Raw genomic sequence first — 18,725 nt, forward strand, 5'->3', positions numbered from 1 at the left:
AACTCATTTAGGCTTCACTCAGTTGTCATTTTTGTTTACCTGATACATAGACAGACAGGGCGATAGCAAATACGCCAAATACGAAAGAGGCATATGGACAACTCTTAATCAAGAAGGGTTCTTTCATTCTTGAAAGCTGGCTTATGTGTTCTTAGATTTTTTTTTTTAAAAAGGGTTTAGAAGTTATACCCTCATTTAAAAAAAAAAAATTGAATGGTTGGTGTGTTCGGTGTTAAAAGCTCTATTATTTGCAGCTTGTATGCTCGGTATGTTAAAGATGCTCTCCCATTTATCCTGCTGAATGTAACACTTTTGTACCTAAAAGCATTATTAGAAACACAATGCCGAGTACTAATGAACCCAAAAGTAATTATTTAGTCACAAAATTTTGCTTCACTTATACAGTAATTTGTGCCAGGAACATTAAATTGCATTTAGTTAATTGCAAGGTTCTGCGTTGCTTAGTCTGAAACCTCCAAAAGAAAGAATAAAATGACAGAAAGTTTAGAAATAGGTTTGTATATGTGAACTTCTGGCGCTTGTTAGGACCCAGGTCTAGTTCATGGATAGTTTGTAGTAATAATAATTCTCCTTACTGATGTCCCAATCCTTGACCGTTTACTGCTACAATCCTATGGACCTGTCTTTCCCAATGATTATAGATCCAAGCCTGATGTTCCAAACAAGAAGCCTGATGGAGGGCCAGTAATTTATGATTTTACAGATTATGTCTGCTGTGAAGTCCTAGTTTGGTTTTCCTTAGCAAGCAAGTTTCCCAAAATCTAGGCAATTTGGTATACAAATCAGTAAATCACTGGTATATATTCAAAATTATTCTATATATTATTAAATATAATAAATATTAATGTGAATCAACTATTTGGCAGAGGAAGATGTAGGTCTGCAAACATTTCTTTTAACTTGTTTATGCATATATATATATATATTTTTTAAAAAGATGCAACAAAAAAATACGACGTCTTATTTTCACCTAGTATGAAAGCTAAATGTACTTTGCCTGTTTGCACACAGATATGTTAATTAACACAGAGGCTCCATTTATAGGTTTTATCACTGAGCGATTGAAAGATGGATCCAAGTCAGGATCTGGAACCCAGACGCTGGATCCACCCCAACAAACCAAAGACCCATCAGAGGAGGAGTGAGTGGGAGTCCTCCCTGAGTATCAACCAACAGCAAAGTAATGACTCAGGGAAGAAAAGGAAGACCATCACTCAGGATAATCCCAAAGTCAGAAGTCGTCTGGCAACAGAACCTATGAGCAAACATTCCTTTATCCCAGAAACAGATCTACAACCGCAACCTAAGAAATGCTTTTCAGCCGAAGAGGCATCAAGAGTAATTAAGTCTGTTCTGGACCAAGAGCTGCAGGACAGTAGATATGATGCAGCAAACAGCCATCGCAGGGCCCTGCAGCTCGCGGATCTAGTGAAGTCGGCAGTCAGGGAGTTGGGGTACGAGAGATACAAGCTTGTGTGTTATGTGGTGCTGGGTCCTGTGTCACCGAGAGCAATGTGCTGCTGTAGCAGGAGCGTGTGGAGTCCAAATTCCGACACGTATGCAGAATACTTGTTCCAGAATCATTCTCTGTTTGCCCTGTGCGTTGTATATGCAGGATACTGTGAGTAGCACAACCTGCCTTTGGTACACGATACACATTAGTGAAGTTGATTTTACTGCAAATCTCCCGCTAAACCACAGATTAGTGAAATAATAAACACGACTCTTAAAATCCTGAACAATTAATAAACTATGGCTTAACCTTTTTAATCATGTACATTTTTTTCCTCATTCTTATTTGTTGATGGAAACACTCGATCCATCTTTAATGAAGGAAAAGGGGCAACTGTCCTTCACCCAGGCTTACATTGCGGGGCCAACACAACTGTCCAGTGGGCTCCCTTAACAGCCTGGCTTAACGAGGGCTATCGTTTCATGCTTACATGTTTCCGACCACAACATACAAAGTGCTTCCATGCGATATGGAGGATCCACAAACTTAATGAAGTAATTGATTTTCTTCGCACATACTGCCCCATGCTACTATAAGTGATGGACAGCAGCACGTAAAATTTAGAGGTATCCTGGTTCAATCTAAATGATTGAAATGGCAATTCTAGTCACAACACCTGACACTCAGAAGCAGGAAGGACTGCACGGGCGAGCGGGCTACTGGGGAAGACATACTAGGGGAGGCTTGCTCAAGGCCCCATCGTCATTAAAAATGGGTCTAGGCATACATTGGTTATGCATAATACCCATTAAGGATATTGATTCATTTTATTATTATTATTATGTATTTACCATATCACCAGTGGTGTAACTACAGGGGTTGCAGCGGTTGCAACTGCTACGGGGGCCATGGCTCTAGGGAGCCCGTGGTGACTCCTGCGACCACTTGTTCCTGTCTCCTTGCACCAGGGCCCTGTGGTTGTGCCCCTACGTGTGCCCCTAGTTGAAAAGGCTTTCGGTCACCCTATAGAGTTTAGCCTGGAGGCCTATCAGATGCATTGTGGTGGACATGTCATGTAATAGAGCCTGTATGGAAACTCTAATTTAGATTATTTTTAGATGGAAAAATATATCTTCCTTTAAGAATAACCACAAACAAGTTAAATTAAAGGCGTCCATCCCGGTCCTCTCACTTACCCAATTAATACCTGAAATAATCATGATCATAAAGGATTATGTATTATTCTGAAATCTGTTGTACTTGGATCTGTCGGGGACAACCAGCGCTTTCTGTTCCTTAACAACTTCCATAGTGAAGCATTACTGAGTCACGGTCTTCAGAATTGATGTTTTCTGAATAGTTCCTGGCCTTGTCTCAGACTCTTTACCATCTGCCTATCCGATGGATATTTAAATTTCCTTATCTGTACCACACCTGCAGGGAGGCTCCTCCATTTATCTATCACCCTCACAGTAATGGAAAACTTCCTTATGTTACATCTAAGCCTAGTGCCAATATATGTGTTGCTGTTTGTCAATGTACTTAACCACTGATGGAAACTCAGAGACCAGTACAGCCATATCCATTTTCCCTATTCCGCTATAATAGAAATGACTCATTGGGGTTTTACTATAGATTTTTTAATTAAGTAAACGGTATACTGTTCTCCGGTACTAGAGAACAACAACAATATATACACGCAATGTAATTGTCTCCATCAGTCCTATTGTCCTTTCATCACCTTCCACCTTCAGCCTTCAGATGTTCCAGGGTCTGAGCAAAATATTCTGGGTCAGTGTTGATGAGCAGCATTTTCTCACTCATTGCTCCAATAACCGTAAGGCAGCGGTTCCAGAAATTGTCCGTCCAGCTGTCCACTAGGAAGAATTTGGCCGGGTATGTTATCTCAGGGCCAACATAGGAACAGGAGACGTAGAGACAAGTCATCAACGCTGCCTTCAACTCCATCTTGCTGACCAGGTCCGAAGATATAACATCTCTACACACCAAGTAGAGGAAGACCACGTTTGGCAGTGTCAGGAATGGTGCGTCCTGACATTTGTGGAGAAAGAGGGCTCTGTCCACGTTTTGCAGCCAACGCACAGGGTCCGAGGGTTTAAGAGATGTTATTCTAAAACACCTGTGGCAGACAAATTTGCTAAACCACTTTAGCGCTTGGCTGGCAGAAGCCGGCTCCACTTCCGAGTAAGATGGCACATTTTTCGGGATCGGAGGTGTTTCTCTGGGAGCTGCTATCAGGTTCACCTTCTTGTCGCCGCTTCTTGAACAAGACACCCGCAAACAGCTTCAAGGGCACGTCTGAGATGAACGAAGACAGCCTCTTGAGTGTTCTGCCCTTACTGTTCTGGGAAGCCATACAGTCAACAGCGGTAGGTCATAGACATGGAGAATAAATTCACTGCTGCGAAGAAACTCTCAGCTGGTTAAAGCTATGAACTGTGCCTTGGTAGCACTTGTACGTTCTGGCTGAGAGTTACAGAACCCTGGAAAGATGCACTCATTGTTCTCCTTCCTATGACATCATTAGATGTAAGCTACCTAACTACAGTGCTCTCCATCAATCCAAAATGTTAACCTTAAACCTGAATATATAAGAAAGTAAAAGTGAGGTTGTGGCTTTCTTAGGAAAATATCTACGTGTGCACAATTATTGGGCAACTATTAGTGTGCAGAATTATTATGCAACTAAATTTCAAGAGTGTTGCATCCCTCCAACAAAATCTCTTTTTCTGCCCATTTTGCCTACCAATTATGCACACCTTGACATAGGGTGTTCATCTCCTTAGGCCACAATCTCCCTCATTACACAAATACACATCACCTGATTTGCTTAAAACCAATAAGCATTCAAGGTTATACAGCTTGGAGTTGGAAAATATGCATAAAAATGATATGGTCAAAATACTCACTTGCCTTCCCCATGTGAATTGAATTCCCATGAGGCTCACACAGACATACTACTTCCATGATGCTGGCTGAGCATCATGGGAAGTGCAGTTAACAGTAGATAAAGCTACAGATCTTAGCTGTGAATTATAATCCCCATGTGGCTATAGATGCGCAGGGATGACATCCCCAACCAGTCCTGCAGGCTGCTGATTGGGCGGCTCTGCGCCCCCTCGCAGCTGCGCCCGAGGCGAGTGCCTCTCTCGCTTCACCCTTCCTACAGCCCTGGCAAAGCGGGACAGAGTCCCAAAATCGCGGCTGTCCCGCCAAAATCGGTTGGGGGGCATGGGGCAGTCCTGGCAAAGACAAAATTTACTGTGATTGTATCGGATGTTATATATATAATTATTTCATAAATAAAAAGAACTAATATCAAATTAGGGATTTTTGAAAGGCTCTATATTATATCACACAATTAAAGGCTTTGGTGTCTTCCCGAAGAGGAATCCTCCCCAAAAGTGCTCTCCTTTCCTATGAGACGTTGATGTGGTTTGCAGCTCTCTTTATCAAAAATCAGCCAGAAGAGAGTCAACTTCCCAGAAACTCTTAGGTCCAGACCCCCAGTTTCAGCATAATGGGTGGCGGAGAAGACTTCTACTTTTATCACAATGAAGTACGATGCCATCTGCTGGTCACTTACCATACCTGCTGCTCTTACCAGTATCCCTAAATGAATATGGATCACTTCAAATGTAAAGAGAAAGGAATAGGCCAAAAATGTATAATTATCCATTAAAACAATAAGCTATTGCACTTAGATGCTCCTATTTGCCCAAGATCAGCGCATGCATACAGGGCATTCGGAGAATCAATCTCAAATGGCTTCAGTAAAATTTAGAAGATTATTGGTCAGTATTATGTTTACTTTGCACATACAGATAATAACCCAAATCTCAATAAAAGCTGGGGTAAAATAAAAGATTAAGGTTCTGGAAATGCGTGATGTAAATCCACGGGGCTTGAGGATATAAAAAACACAAATGGTTTGTTTGAAGGTTTTGGGAAAATGATTTGCTGTATGGAGTCGTCGTGCTTTGTATCATGACATCATTCTGAGATCACTGGTCTACAAAATCTCTACAGAATACCTTCCAAGTGTCCCTCTTTAAAACCTAAATACCGGTCTCTCTTTCCTCCCATGATGTTTTGTAGGAGCTCCTCAAGTTAGCTGGTTATGAGTGTTATTTCACCCTAAATAATATATTTCCCAATAATATTCATAGAAACAACAAGAAATGTGTTTATAAATCATATTGTGTAACTAAAACACATTGTTCTTTTTAATGCCTTATTCAATGGGTCACAAAGTCACCCAAAAAGTCCCAGTAAAGACCTCTAACCACACCCAGTAAACCAAAAAATGTCCGCCTTTGGCCATTTGAAATGCTGGCATGGAAATAAATCGAATGGCTCCCAGATGCCACTTGTGTGTCACGGGGTCTGTAGAATCGCGCAGCTATTTTCAGCTGGTCACGTCTCACATTCAAAGGATGGATGACATTCTTTCACTGAGGGCTCAGAACAGCGTCTGCAGGGACTTCTCAAACTCTTTAAAGACACGTGTTGTGCTTCACACTCTGCAATCTCACACAAATTCTCTTTGTTCAAGGGGACAGATCACTGAACTTTATCACGGATCTTGGATTGTTATAAAGGCATGGATTTCCAGACCTTTCCGCAAAAGATTCCATGCAGCGCTCAGAAAGCCAATGCATGGATCCTGTTACTCTGGAGATACTGACTCTATCTAACAAGGATTTTGATTGCATTGCACACAACAGATTTTGGTTGTGCATGAATCCTAGTGTGTTGCACTGGACGGGAGACTAAATCCTTGCACTGATCTTGGTGAGTTAGTTACTTTTTTTCACGCACAAGCAATGACAGTTATTATTACATTCCGTTATTACATTTTAACCTGTAATTAATTGGGGTGATCACTTTAGATCAAGATATAATAATTAACAGTGTCCAAGAGACATGTGATGATACTCCTGGGTCAGTTGAGCGTACTGCCTACAGCTTCCAATAGCAAGTTTTATATTGGGGGTGTGGTTAGAGGCGGTCCTGGGGGCTGGGCTTTGATGATACTTCATGTGACTTTGTAATCTATTTCTACGTTAGTTGTATAAGGGTTTTATACAATTTTCAATGCGCATCATTGTGGCTTTTAGTGTTGTAGGACAATGTAATAGAAACACCATTCAAACAACCAGAAACGTCAAATCTAGCACATATAATATAGGAACAAGAACCATTCCGACCTAGTCTGTCTTTATCGATGCCACATACCTCTAAGATTTTACTGATGGACATTGCTAATGAAAGCAATAGTATGTTTATTAAATGTTGTCATTCGAGTACTAGAATACATGGTTTGTTCCTATAGACAACTAGAGCAATATAGAAGGGGTATGGATTGAGTGACCTTATTGGTGATGGATCAACATCAAATTTAATGCACACAGTGTGATGGGTTGTTTACATTATTCTATACCAATAATAAATGCCAAATAAATAATGCAAATGTCACAAACTATTGTATGTTTTAGGGCAAGTATCCAGGTTTGGGGTCTCTGGTGACATTACCGTGTAAATAACCTAACTGTAGACGGTACTTATTGTCCCTTTGGTTGTCACACCACCACTTTTTTGTGGACAAACCACATTATGTTAGCACTTTTCTTGGATCTTTTGTAGTTTTGTTTTTCCCAATTTTCAGATATTGGCGTTGGGGACCAAGGAGTGAACATGACAGCTGCACTTTGTTTTGGGTCTATCTCTGGTATGAGAGCTTTGTGGGAAGGCAGGATCCAGAAGCATCAAGAGGAGCTAAAAGCAGAGCAAGAGCAAAGAAAAAAGGTGGCAGTGGGAGAGTAAGTGGCTTTCCTGGCGAATACGTTTAATGTAGACCTAGTGATCAGATGTCCTCGAACATAGAACAGAACCTCATGGCAACATTCCCTAAGAGCTCAGCCATCTAGTTTGCCTCTATGCATTCCTGGGAATTTCTCGGGACTGACTGCCCACAGCAGCTGCTCTCCTGTGGCTATGACCAGAGAATGGGTCTAGCAACCCTACATAGTGAAAGGGTGGGACAGCACAAATATTTCATTGTGAAAGAGAGAGACAGACTACATGACATGGGGTGAAGGGTGTACATTGTATCACTGGTACATGGACAGAGTGTGTGGCAAGGAAACATTAAATTAACATTCCTCTAAACCCTGTCTAAAGCACTGAAAGTGCCTGCTTCTAAGCCTGTTGTGGACACACCTGATGGCGATAGTGACATGAATTTGATATTGGAGATAAAAAAGGCTTAGAATGTAATAGAATCCCCCTAACATTAGTCTGATCTCGCAGAATATCTCACCTGTGGGAAAACCGTGTTCAATTGTCCAAATTGAAGGAGAAGGTTTGTAACGAAGATGGAAGATTAATTCTAAGGATTGAAAAGGAAGAGTGGAAGGTAACCTCATGTGATTACATTATAGAGAATAAAAATGTGGATAATTACTGTTATTATTATTATTATTATGTTGAGTTCTTAACAACTGGGATTGTGAATCAGGTCATACATTCAATCTAAATCAATGGTGGTTTTCAGAAGGCCTGGAACATTAACATGGGTCCAAAATCCAACCAAAATCTTGGCTGGGTGCCCATTTCTAGGGAGAGTAGCTTTGTAACCCATTCCATCTTAATGCAAATCAAGAATTCTTGATTGTAAGTCTTCTGAGATATATTTTTGTGAGGCATGGATTACATCAGCAGATGCTTCTTGTAAATAGCAAACTCAAAACTCAAACTCAAAATGTTTACATTTTTTATGTCAAAGTAGCTCTAAAACACATCTCCAATCCCATTTCATTGACTAAATTCCAGGTTTGCTAACTCTTAACTCCAATTAGGTTTTGTTGAAGGGGGGTTCACATACATTTGTAATTGATTTGCCACAAAATAATAGAAAATAAACGTTCATATAGGAGTTGATAGTTGCAGACGATTGACCTAAGATCTGTAAGAACACTGTTTTAGTTTTGAAAAAGAAATTGTAGCAGAAATATCATGTAGAACTGTATTTGACATAATTACCAAGCTATAAGGATTAGAATATAACTTGATAATTGAGGATCATACCTTAGAAACTCTGGCAAAGATTAGGAGTTAGTACCATGGAGCGCCTGCAAATTAATTGTTCTAGGCAAGGTATGTATGTACAATCATTACCGTAATAATGTTGTACTGTATGTTTTTCAGACACTACCAGCTTGTTTAGTGAAGATCCAGCAGCTCCAAGAGTGGCAAATACACCGCACAGGACTGACCATCATACCCACATTCATTGCAAACTTTACTAACTTACTTGTCCTAGATTTATCACGAAATCAAATAAGTACAATACCACGAGAGATTGGTGAGTCCACGACTGGTTACAGTATATAAAGGACAGTAAAATGGTAAATATTTAACTGACTTTTGTGCCTAATGGGAATTCTGATGGGACATTGTATTGAATCTTGATCCACAATTGCTGCATAATGGATCACAAACACAGGTGGGATGACAGAATGTTTAGCATGATAAGTAGGCCCTGTTAATTGTAAGAATACAGTTTGGAGATGTACATATTTACATGCTGTTTGTATTTTAGATTAGTAAGTGTTCTACTTTGAATTATTATAGCACTTCTCATGTTCCTCTTCCCAGGAAGGCTGACTAAGCTCCGGGAGCTCCTGCTCAGTTATAACCGTATCTCAAAGGTTCCCGTGGAGCTGGGTTCCTGTGAGAGTTTGGAAAGGCTGGACCTTGCAGTGAACAGAGATATATCTGAGCTCCCATCACAGGTAGGAGGACACCATAATGTGTCAAAATGCCAGTTAAATACATTTTAGACTTTAAATTGAGAACTCAAGGTTGCAAGCTTCAGGATTTCGGTAACGTAGGTTGACAGAGATCTAACTACAGTACAGTTTGGACTGTGAGGAAGGGTGGGACCAACAGAAAACGAATATTTTTTACTTGATTATTTATTTAGAGATGGAAAACAATGAACAAGAAACAATAATCGTAGACTGAGCTGACCTTTAGCCTTACCTTCTCTGACACCTAAAACATACGCTTCTCTGTAGTCTTCTGAGTAGTTAAGCTGGCCCTGGGTGCAACATGTCCAGCTCCCTCTCAATGCCAACGTTTATACATTAAGACAGACCACTTGGGTATCCAATGACATACAGAAAACGTAGATGTAAACAAAAATCCAAAAACCTCCTCTTGTGTTGTTCCATGAGAAGATCTTGCCCTGTATACTGTGCTTTTGCCTAAGTAATACAGCTCAGTGGCGGGTGTAGATCAAGTGATAATTTCCAAACGTACTGATCTCTTATTGTTTTTCCTAGCTTAGTTCCCTCAAACACCTCTTTCACCTGGACTTGAATATGAATCAGTTCATCAGCATCCCAAGTGTGGTGCTGGAGCTCCCAGCTCTGGAGTGGTTGGACATGGGCAGTAACAAGTTGCAAGAACTGCCCCCAAACATAGACAGGTGATTGTGATGCCTTTTTTTACTTTGGATTTTGGAGTATGCACCATTATGTCATGGAGCAAATGAAGATCCTGTCAAAGATCTTGAAACTTACACGCTGGCTCCTCTTCCATAGAATGCAGAGTTTACAGGCGCTATGGCTTCAGAGAAATGAGATTTCCCAGCTCCCAGACTCAATTGCTGGCCTCAGGAACCTCAGCACATTGGTTCTAAGCAACAACAAGATGAGAGGAATCCCACCGTGCCTGCAGAGACTACAAAACCTCAGGTACAGACACAAAAGTGGACATCCAGTCACCCTATTTTTAAGATGTGAGCTACTAACCTATTGGTCATTGGAGGCAGAAAATACATCCATATGTATAATTCAACCAGGAAAACAATCCTGACAAGGGAGAGTCTCAGATTTTACCTCTGTTTCCATTTGAGAGAACAAAATCTCCATTGGCACATCAGACCTGTCTACATCCCAAATATAGAGCAAATATCCTCTGCATGAAAGAACCAAAAACCCCAGGAATATGAGTTGGCCTTCGCAGTCCTCATCAGCGGTGTGTTTGCTATACCTCTAGCCATAACAAAAATATAAAACACCATGAAATCTAAATCTAGTGATATGGCAACAATGCTGACTATCAGGATCAGGTACAGGTAGAAAGATGGAACAGTGATGATGAGGTCCTGGAACGTTGCACTACTGAGGTGGGCAACTGACCACCCCTCACCTAGAGTTTCTATAATAGTATATAAAATAGTTCAAACACTTTAGATCTACGAGAGCAAACACAAACACTGAAAGAATAGGACAGTTTTTGCAAAAAAATAATAGCAACTTAAACCGTATTTAACAGTGAAACAAAGTGAACATAATTAGAAAAAATACAAAAACCTAAAAAAAACCCTAAAAAGGTAAAAGACGGGGAGCATGCTTTATCTGCATGGATACCAGTACCTTTGTATACGGCAGCATCACATGCACTGATAGGTCTATAAGGGCGTTCGGGGCAGTGGAGGATGACATGATCAGAGAAAGTTGTGATATGAAGCTCTCATATGCGTACTGAAGATTTTTAATCATGCAACTCCACATATAACCTTGCATAGCAAACACTTAAAGGGACGCTCCGGCCATGGATAGTCCTCAGAGAGTATATTGTTTACCAGAGGGAAAATCCATGACCCATCTCTGGTTTTGGGTTCATAAATAAACATTGTGGTTTTCATTGGCAGGTTTGTCAACTTCAGAGATAACCCTCTGGAGCTTGAAGTGATTCTGTCACCATGTGAAGAAGAAGCGGAAGATGAGAGGGAATTATTTGGGCTGCAATTTATGAACAAATATATAGAAATGTCCCTGAGCTCTGGTGATACAGGTAGGTCTTGTACTTATACACAATACATTATCAGATTTGCCCCTATATTCTTCATGAAATCTATTTTTTTTACTATTGATGCCAATAAAATTACACAGGAAATTGAATAAAAAGTTGCTTTATGCAAACAAAAGAGCAATTTCCAGATCCAACTATAAAATTACACAACAAAAAAGAATAATTTATGAACCATGTCATGTTGCCTTGGTTATAAAAACATAATTGCATGTCAATGTGCTCATTTTTTTTAAAAGTATTAAAAAAACCAAACAATAAATACATAATATATTTCAGGACACCCAGATGCTGCCCAAGTAGGACAAAGCTGAGAACCTGAATTTATAAAAAGATTTTGAGAACGTAGTGATGCTTGACTGAGCCGGTTATCCAGGAAAACATCTCCGGGCCACTTTGACAAGAAGAAGACACATTGGCGTTGGACAAATCTTATCAAGATTACATGATATTTTCCATTATGTTAAAGTACCTTGTGATGTAATCTATGTAGGCAGAGCATAGAACAGCACTTTGACCTGTAAGTTGTTGTCTTAACATTTCATGTTGAATCTAAAGTCACCAAAGTGCCTTTGATTTCAAGTTTAACACATTATTCAACCCGCTTCCCGCACCGCATGATGAAGAAATGTAAGAACATAACAGGTCTCTGACTGCGGCCCACGTTGCGCGGCTTAGCTGGATGTATTAGGTAAAGCTGTGAGAAGAACATTCTCTAGAGACACTTCTGGATCTGTATAATACTGTAGGGCGGCTTCATATCCCATCCTGCGCAAGTAATCCACGCGCCCACGGTCTATCAGTAGTTTGCAAAGACGCCCTAAATTCTCCCGCTCTTCAACAGACAGAAGCCTGAAAACCAAACAGATAGGACATGTCGAAATGGTGTAGAAGGCCAACAATAATATGCATGCAGATTTTTGCAGAAAGGCATAAATCTAAGGTTCTCTCACCCTTGCACAGTCTCCGAGTTAAAGCTTGGCATTCTCTGCCCTCCATCGTCATCCTCATCTTCTCTACCCTCTGTTTCACCATGCTCAGTGACATGTGACGTATCTGGAAGAGACTTCCTAGTCCCACAAGTTGCCCAACTGGACATACGTTGAAAAAAGTTGAATTCCCTTTGTCCAAGGCCTAAATTCTGGAAGAACTCTCGTCCCACATAGTGTTGCCAGTCACAACGATGGTGACAGCACAGAGCAATTACAATCCCTGCCACTGGGTTTTGCTGACTTGGTACGGACTTGTCTTCTTTTGCACAGTTTGAAGCATCAGGATTCATTCTGGAACGTTTACACTGAGGCTCTCCCAAGGGAGAAGAATGAGCCTGCATGAGACAGCGCAGTGCTAGGTCTGCAACAATGAAACATTGCCTGTAAATGTACAGCCAGAAATATAACAAAAACCCATTTTAAAGGAAAACTCAGCTGTTATATGCTTTGATTAGAGCACTTTAAAACCCAACATTGAACGTCTTTAATCTTTCAAAAACAAGCTCTGTGTTCGTAAAATGTATTGTTTCTCCAGGCACGTGCTTTCTGATAATAGAAGGTTCTTTATTTTAATGCGTTTGGGCAACACTGTGATAGGCAGGTAAGTATTTACATGTTAATGTATAGACAAGCTATTATTGCATATACCGCATTTGCTCGATTATAAGACGACCCTGATTATAAGACGACCCCCCAAAATCAAAATATTAATTTAGGAAAAAAAACAAAAAGCCTGAATATAAGACTACCCTATAGGAAAAAAGTTTTACTAGTAAATATAAATTCATGTAAACTAATTTTCATATTTAATAAAAGCTATGATTGAGAAAAATATATTTTTTATTTCCTTTTATTTGCCAACCTGCCCCCCTAGTTATGCACATCTGCCCCCAGGCTTGCCACTCTGCCCCCAGAAATGCCTTATACCCCCCCTATTTGCCACTCTGCCCCATGATGTGCCTTTTAACCCTCTATATGCCACTCTGCCTCCAGAAATGTCTTATACCCTCCTATATGACACTGTGCCCCATGATATGCCTTTTAACACGCTATATGCCCCTCTGCCCCATGATATGCCTTATACCCCTATATGCCACTCTGGCATATAGGGGGTTAAAAGGCATATCATGGGGCTGAGTGGCATATAGGGGGTTAAAATGCATTTCTGGAGATATATATATACATACTGCTAACAGCAATCACACTCCTATCAAGCCAAGGCAGCCAGTACATGCTGGAACCTGGGGATGTTAGAAGTGTGATTACAGCCTCCCTATGCCATGCTACCACCCCCACCCCCCTTACACATCCATGCTATCACACACACACTCATTCACAAACATTTAAAAACTCATTCATTCCATTAATCACACATACACACACACGCTCAAACCCCCCACTCCCCCACCCCCTTACCTGAACTGCAGATCTCCCACTCGCAGACTTCTGCAGGGGCTCGACTGTGTGAGCAACTTCTCTGGCCCCGCCCCAGAGGAAGGAGGGGGGAGGTAGAGTTATGTGAGGACTGTGCTACCTTCCTGTTCTCCTGCTGCTAATAGCAGAGACGCTGCTCGCGATCAGAGCCCGGTAAGCAGCACGGCCCCAGCAGAATGAGGTCTGATTAGAAGACGACCTCGATTATAAGACGAGGGGTATTTTTCAGAGCATTTGCTCTGCAAAAAACCTCGTCTTATAAATCGAGCAAATACGGTATGTTCCCACCAGCCCTATTTTCTTGTTAAGCCCGTACTGGAGACCACATTGTATTGAATGGGAGTGCTATGTAGCAAAATGTATTGGAGTCCACGGAAAAAGGAACCAAAAATGCATAAAAAGAAACCCAAAAAATGGGACCGGCTTGCTTCTTAAAGTGCTTACTATATAGTGTGAAACCACAATTTAAAAAAATTTATTTATATTTACAGAACTATCAATGTGTTGTATAAACAGAGCAAAACTAATAGTGGGGGAAGAGCAACCTCTACGAGATCTTCCTCCTACCTGTCCCTGCTCCGCACAGGTGCTTTCCAATTCCGATGACTGGAAGTTGCTTCTGAACAAGGCTTGGGACCTTACCTGAGAAGAAGACATTTTACAAGTCTCATACTGTCCCTCGATCACTCATCCCACCCTTCTGTTTCAAGCCCCACCAACCTAAACATAGATGCTGAATGTCAATATGAAGCCTCTCAAAAGTCGAATTTCTCTGCTTTCCATCCACCTAGGGTGAAACATGGGATTATTCATTCTAATAATTTGACCATTGTGGCTGGGAAAACTTGGTCGGGTTGTATGCTGCTAGCATACATGCAATGAAATAATTCTTAATATAGTATAAGATACAGAACGACACTAGCTGGCAAACCAGCTCCAAATGTGGTTTCAACAGTTTTACACCAAAGCTCTAGAATGAAAGCAACCTGCACCCCAACATATCTTCTGCATGCTGGGAGAGATTGTCCACCAACAACCTGCAGGTTGCATGAACGCACATATATATCTGCTGCCAAACAAACAAGAATTAAATATGATATAGATAAGGGAGATATATATATATATATATATATATATATATATATATATATATATATAGATACAGATAGATAGATATATAAGGAAATATAGATAAGGGGTCAGACATGGAATTGCAGAGAAACCTTTTGTCCATGGCAATACAAAAAGTGCTTTTTGGGGAAAACCAATATGTTTGCACATCGATTTTGTGTTACTGGAAACTAGCGTGGAGTTATATTGTGTTACCCATGTCTGCGGCAGTAATTACATATACGTACGTGCACAGCCATTAATACAGCGTTGGCTCTTGCACAAGAAGCCTGTGGATTCCCCGTACCTTAAATCTAGTAGTCGCTCTCTCAACCAGAAGAAAGTGAACGTTTTCTGCGTTTTCTGTAGCAATGTCCACCCAGTGAGACAGCTTTCCTCGGCCTGCCCCGAACTCCACGAAACACAGAGACCCTCCTAGTAAACCCAGACTGTCCAAGTGACCCAGTATAGATCCCTGTGGACACAAAAATAAAAAGGTAAATACGTTTTGTTTTCATTTTGTAAAACAGCATCTACTGTTGGCATTGCCTCAGCCTGTCAAAGAACACTCAAGACAAAATACAGCATTAACTACTACACGGCCACTCGCACTCACAGCGATAGGTGTAGTGTAATGATACTACGTCTGCACAAATACCACAAGTAAAGCATAATGAACACCAGCCACGCTCTGTTGCCGGTTATAGGAGACGCATCTTAAAATAGGAGGAATCTCTTGCCGTCTGACCTGTTGTTTTAGGTGTTTTGCAGCAGATTCTCCATTCACCGGGTCACTCAAGGCTTCATCTAATGCCGAATGGCAGAGTTTCTTGTCTGGCAATGGGAGCTCCAAATCTGGATAACAAATTCACATTTAAGATTTCTTTAATCAGCGTTTAAATTCAAGTAAAATTCAATGTAAAATGAGTGGTATTAAGATTGTTTAGGGGTGAGTTAGCATATGTTATTAGAGTGTGTATGTGTGTTAAGAGTGTTTATATAAGGTGTTAGTGTGAGTGAGTGTGTGTGCCGTATGGTGTACGTATATGATGTTAGAGTGAATGAGGGCGCCAAAGACATCCTGCACCTGTAGCCCTAGGCTCATCCCTGATGGCACACAGACCCCGCACTACTGCAAGAAATAAAAGACGGAATAACTGGAACTATTACGCTCCACCAGCCTTTGGGGGAGTTTATTTTGTACAGGATTATCTGGCTATTGGACTCACCATTAGTGACCCGTTTCAGTGTCTCGGTAAGCGTCTGAAGATCTTCTCTTGAAAGGGCACTGATTGCTACCTAAACACAAGAAGTCTAAGTTGTAGCGCTGATAGATGGCCATGCATGTTCAATAACCATTACCAAAATGGATTCACCAAACTAGGAAACAGGAAAGTTAGTGGGAGAATTATGGTTTCAACTCGCTGACTTCACTATACATTAGGAGGGCCCTGAGTCAGCTTCTGATGCAATATTTGCATTATTTTTTAACTATTTGTTATGGTTTGGTAGGTGGGTGCAAAGAGATATACAGGTTAAGAATAGCCATGTAGGGATTTTAGGTAAATATTCAACCTGATGACATGGCATGCAATGGATTTAAATATAAGAAGTTCTGAGTCAAAGCAGAAGTATCATAAAAAACTAAAAAGGTACCTGTTTCTCACACGGGTCACCTTCCAAAGGTCCAGCATTTAAATCTCGCACATAAAATACCTTGAAGAACAGATATAAAGAGTTCTGGTTACAAGGGTGACAATAGACCGTTATACACTAGGTGATAGAGCTAGGAATGGTGGGACTTTAATTCACACACACACACACCCTAATCACATACGTTGTGGTGGGGTAAAGGTAATGGAAACCCCGGCACTTAAAATGAAGCGGGTTGCATAGGCATTATTATACACTCATCAACATCCACCGGGCAGCCAGAAGACCTTCTTTTCCTACAGAAATCTTGCAGTGCTACCACCAGCAGGGTAGGCATAGGTAAATAAGGCCAACAATGATCACTATTCTGGCGGATGTGGATGAGTGTTTAATAATGCTTCTGCTACCCCCGTACCCTCATCAAAACACATCCTATAGTGAGTGGAACAAGAGAAGACACCATTTTTTGTATGAAAGTGGGTTTAACAATGTTGTGTTTATGCTTCCATCATGCCAATATTTCTTATAATCACACCACAATTTGTACCAAATCTTCAGACGCCGAAATGAAAAACACCGCAATGTCACGGAATGTTTTTACTTCTGCTCACATTGATGCATTAAGAGGTATCACTCGTTCCTACATACCGGCTGAGGCTTCTCTCGGGAGTTACATTTTTTCAGGTGTTTTTGGAGCTGGTCTTGGTACACGGTGCTACGGAGAAAACGCAGAGAATGGGAAATTTTACAAATTAAAAAATATTATTATTCTTCATAAATATGAAAAAAGTCTGTTAACTCACTGTTTGGGGTCCAGAGGACATGGAATCCGCTTCTTGCTGCCCTGCTCCTTGAATATGAGCACAGATACCAATTACTAAACGAACCAGCTGTGTTTATGAGACTAGAGAAAATCATCCAGTATTGCTTTAAATATGACCTTTAGACCTCATATTTACTATAACTCCCATCATTCTTGATGTAACGCTTATACAGGTAAGCATTCGTGTCCAGTCTGGGGTGGAGGTTGGCAGCTGGCAAGGAGCAACTGCCCTCTAGGGTGCTCTGATATAAAGATTTTGGGTCACTGTCACGTGCTTGTTTTAGAATTAAATAGCATACACCTTGACTGGGTCCTTTGTATGTTCTGCTCATTGATATTTCTTGTGTCTGTTCTGACAGATGTGTATTGGGTGAGAATAGCTAACGTGCAGCACTGTGTCGCTGGACCGTTTGTTAGGCTCGCCTCCCCCTCCGCATGTTCTCTGTTACATTATTCTCCCCTGCACTTAAATCAAGTGCTGCCTCCCACACGGGCGCTCTCATCCCCAGTGCCACCTCTCACACGGGCGCTCTCATCCCCAGTGCCACCTCTCACACGGGCGCTCTCATCCCCAGTGCCACCTCTCGCACGGGCGCTCTCATCCCCAGTGCCACCTCTCACACAGGCGCTCTCATCCCCAGTGCCACCTCTCACACGGGCGCTCTCATCCCCAGTGCCACCTCTCACACCCTACCCTCTCCTGCACCCACATAACCAGTGCCACCTCTTACACCCTACTCAGTCAGTACAACCCAACATAATGCTCCCCATGGCAGTTTAAACTTTGACTTTTTATTTTGGATCACTTATGGGAATTGCAGGTTGCAGCCGTATAACGATCGTGTGCATGTTTAATAATAAAGATCTGTAATTCAAAGCCCGCGCGTCTCCCCGTGGACTCCGTACCTCCCCGTTCTCTGCATGTTCCCCACAGAACTTCTTCCCTTCGGACACAACCATCTTACAGAACCTCCGCTTTCTCTGCACAAAGTAACTGCATCTGCCGGCTATGGGGTTCTCCGAAGGGCATGGAGCTTTACAAGGCTCCCGGTGTGTTCCTTCGGGTAACGGGGGTCCCGGCATTTCCATTGCAGCCTGTACCCGAACCTACGCCTTCACCTTTCTGTATATCCACACCAGCCCTTCCCTTATGCCCCTAAAGCCCCGCAGATCTCTTCCTACCACCCCGACTATACTGCTCACAGTCCACGTTCACTTCGTTGCCAGAAACAAATATGTCCGCTCGGGCGACGCCAGCCACGGCACGTAACACATTGGGCAGAAGGGACACTTTTCCAAAAATCACAATGGCGGCTGCAGCGTCAGCAGCGCTCTG

General features: G+C 41.6%; 3 protein-coding genes across 3 annotated transcripts; 2 read left to right on the forward strand and 1 right to left on the reverse strand.

Moving 5' to 3' along the window:
- The first annotated feature begins 1,065 nt into the window (after positions 1-1,065).
- On the forward strand, positions 1,066-1,664 carry LOC128500345 (dynein light chain Tctex-type 5-like). Its single transcript, XM_053469459.1, has one exon. It carries the CDS (start codon positions 1,090-1,092, stop codon positions 1,648-1,650), a length of 561 nt encoding a protein of 186 aa, XP_053325434.1. The 5' UTR covers positions 1,066-1,089; the 3' UTR covers positions 1,651-1,664.
- A 4,340-nt stretch (positions 1,665-6,004) lies between these two features.
- On the forward strand, positions 6,005-11,867 carry LRRC39 (leucine rich repeat containing 39). The gene is made up of 9 exons (XM_053469980.1): positions 6,005-6,289; positions 7,164-7,317; positions 7,808-7,913; positions 8,705-8,861; positions 9,155-9,291; positions 9,844-9,989; positions 10,105-10,257; positions 11,220-11,362; positions 11,657-11,867. The coding sequence occupies exons 2-9, from the start codon at positions 7,193-7,195 to the stop codon at positions 11,689-11,691; spliced, it is 1,002 nt and encodes a 333-aa protein (XP_053325955.1). The 5' UTR covers positions 6,005-6,289; positions 7,164-7,192; the 3' UTR covers positions 11,692-11,867.
- Positions 11,868-12,047: 180 nt separating this feature from the next.
- TRMT13 (tRNA methyltransferase 13 homolog) lies at positions 12,048-18,489 on the reverse strand. The gene is made up of 11 exons (XM_053469979.1): positions 18,296-18,489; positions 17,370-17,416; positions 17,215-17,281; positions 16,570-16,629; positions 16,143-16,212; positions 15,662-15,768; positions 15,221-15,388; positions 14,524-14,590; positions 14,371-14,445; positions 12,331-12,730; positions 12,048-12,229 (listed from the first exon to the last, which is right to left on the reverse strand). Exons 1-11 carry the CDS (start codon positions 18,476-18,478, stop codon positions 12,052-12,054), a joined length of 1,422 nt encoding a protein of 473 aa, XP_053325954.1. The 5' UTR covers positions 18,479-18,489; the 3' UTR covers positions 12,048-12,051.
- Positions 18,490-18,725: the final 236 nt, after the last annotated feature.

Source organism: Spea bombifrons, chromosome 6 (assembly GCF_027358695.1).
Source record: "Spea bombifrons isolate aSpeBom1 chromosome 6, aSpeBom1.2.pri, whole genome shotgun sequence".
In the NCBI taxonomy this organism is placed as follows: domain Eukaryota; kingdom Metazoa; phylum Chordata; class Amphibia; order Anura; family Pelobatidae; genus Spea; species Spea bombifrons.

What these genes read in the sequence shown, in the direction of transcription:
- LOC128500345 (XM_053469459.1), top strand. Translation starts at nt 1,090, where the DNA reads ATGGATCCAAGTCAGGATCTGGAACCCAGACGCTGGATCCACCCCAAC.
- LRRC39 (XM_053469980.1), top strand. Translation starts at nt 7,193, where the DNA reads ATGACAGCTGCACTTTGTTTTGGGTCTATCTCTGGTATGAGAGCTTTG. An exon ending in AAAAAGGTGGCAGTGGGAGA is followed by an intron (nt 7,318 to 7,807) that starts GTAAGTGGCTTT and finishes CTGATCTCGCAG; the next exon opens with AATATCTCACCTGTGGGAAA. An exon ending in CAGAGACTACAAAACCTCAG is followed by an intron (nt 10,258 to 11,219) that starts GTACAGACACAA and finishes TTTCATTGGCAG; the next exon opens with GTTTGTCAACTTCAGAGATA.
- TRMT13 (XM_053469979.1), bottom strand. Translation starts at nt 18,478, where the DNA reads ATGGAAATGCCGGGACCCCCGTTACCCGAAGGAACACACCGGGAGCCT. An exon ending in ACTGAAACGGGTCACTAATG is followed by an intron (nt 15,769 to 16,142) that starts GTGAGTCCAATA and finishes TTTGTTATCCAG; the next exon opens with ATTTGGAGCTCCCATTGCCA. An exon ending in GAGCGACTACTAGATTTAAG is followed by an intron (nt 14,591 to 15,220) that starts GTACGGGGAATC and finishes GTTTCACCCTAG; the next exon opens with GTGGATGGAAAGCAGAGAAA.